Source organism: Aplysia californica, unplaced genomic scaffold (genome assembly GCF_000002075.1).
Source record: "Aplysia californica isolate F4 #8 unplaced genomic scaffold, AplCal3.0 scaffold00055, whole genome shotgun sequence".
NCBI lineage: Eukaryota > Metazoa > Mollusca > Gastropoda > Aplysiida > Aplysiidae > Aplysia > Aplysia californica.
The window spans coordinates 1,008,379-1,010,415 of NW_004797325.1; the positions used below are offsets into that span (position 1 = coordinate 1,008,379).

Genomic DNA, 2,037 nt, shown 5'->3' on the forward strand with positions numbered 1-2,037 from the left:
TTCTTCTTCTTCTCCTATATTATTACTATTACTCTTCAGTATTATCACTATCATCATTCTTATTTTCATTCGTAATATTATCATTACCAGCATAAGTAGTAAGAGTAGGAGTACTACTACTACTACTACTACTACTACTACTACTACTACTACTACTACTACTACTACTACTACTACTACTAGTAGTAGTAGTGGTAGTAGTAGTAGTAGTAGTAGTAGTAGTAGTAGTAGTAGTAGTAGTAGTAGTAGTAGTAGTAGTAGTAGTAGTAGTAGTAGTAGTAGTAGTAGTAGTAGTAGTAGTAGTAGTAGTTAGTAGTAGTAGTGAAAATGGTGAAATCAACACTATTACTAGGTTATTTAAGAGGCGGGGCCTCCTAGTTTAACTTCTGTCTCCGAAGGACCGAGCCAACTGGGAAATTCGTGTAAAGTTTCGTGTAAAGTGCCTTTCCCAATCACACAACGTCGGACAGAACCGCAATCTCACGATTACGAGTCCGGTAGCCTAACCACTAGACTTCCGACACCGTAGTAGTAGTAGTAGTAGTAGTAGTAGTAGTAGTAGTAGTAGTAGTAGTAGTAGTAGTAGTAGTAGTAGTAGTAGTAGTAGTAGTAGTAGTAGTAGTAGTAATAGTAGTAGTAGTAGTAGTAGTAGTAGTAGTAGTAATAGTAGTAGTAGTAGTAGTAATAGTAGTGGTTGATGATGATGATGATAGACATCATCATTATCATTATTACTATTCTTATTGAAATTATACCTTCACTTCCACGGACCTGACGTCCTGCTTTGGTATCGTCAAGTTGAAGTGGATTACTTTGCTATAGGGGTCTACCGAGGGGAAGCACAGACCTTCAGAACCGTACACTTGTCCATGTACCTGGCGAAACAGAAATATTGGAAGACTGAGTTGAACTCTTTCATTTAACTGTGGAAACAAACATTGGAGGTTTGGGCTTAACTCTTCCATGTACCTGGGGAAACAGAAATATTGGAAGACTGAGACTAACGCTTTTTAATACCCGAGGAAGACAAAGAACGACCTACCTACACAGAATGGCCTGACATCTTTGTAACATATAAAACAATACAATCCGAGCTGATCAAGAAAACTGACAACAAGAAGGAGTGGGGTGCCATGATCGTCAATGTCTTCACACCTGACACATGAAGAAGGTTGTGCTTAAAATATAAATAAGTCTCTCACATGCAAATTTCCACTGCACAACAACAACATCGATGCTGCTGATGCTGCTGCTGCTGCTGCTGCTGCTGCTGCTGCTGCTGCTGCAGATGATGATGATGATGATGATGATGATGATGATGATGATGATGATGATGATGATGATGATGATGACAACTCACAGAAATATTTTGCATCTTGAAGTTGTAAATAGCAATCTTGATCTTGACCTCTTCTAGCCGCGTGACCTTGTAGGGCATGCGAAGGTCAACGAAAAATGTCTGTCTCACTTTTTCTTCAAATGGCCTGGACACGCAAACGCCCCTTTTGGCAGATATACCCACGGCAAGGAAGGACCATGTGGTGATGGAGTCAGGTAGTGTCGTGTTTAGTGTCAGTTGCCCGGTACTGGAGATTTGAACGCGGGAGAAAATTATAAATGAATTATATATACACACACACACACATACACATATATATATATATATATATATATATATATATATTTTGAGGCAAAGTGACAAAAAAGAGAATTACGGAGAGACATAAAAATAGAAAAACGTAGAAAGACAGAAATAGAGTAAATAGATAGATAGATAGATAGATAGATAGATAGATAGATAGATAGATAGATAGATAGATAGAGAGAGAGAGAGAGAGAGAGAGAGAGAGAGAGAGAGAGAGAGAGAGAGAGAGAGAGAACTAGAGGGAAAGCAGGACTGTGTGGGCGTGTTTGTATGCGTGTGTGTATGTGTGTGAGTGTGTGAGTGTGTGTTTCGTGTCTGTGTTTTAGAGAGAATAAAAGAGAGTGAAAGTGAGAGTGTCTGTTGGGGGGTGGGGTGGGAGGGGGGGGGTGAGA

The 2,037-nt window shown here is 39.5% G+C and overlaps 1 protein-coding gene across 1 annotated transcript in view; it reads right to left on the reverse strand.

Annotated features, from left to right (window-relative positions):
- The window catches only part of LOC101848728 (complement C3), a gene marked incomplete in the record, with an annotated part of 82,021 nt that overhangs the window by 44,065 nt on the left and 35,919 nt on the right, over positions 1-2,037 (reverse strand). Inside the window, 2 exon segments of the mRNA XM_005092954.3 lie at positions 756-875; positions 1,361-1,586. Coding sequence (XP_005093011.2) covers positions 756-875; positions 1,361-1,586 — 346 coding nt within the window.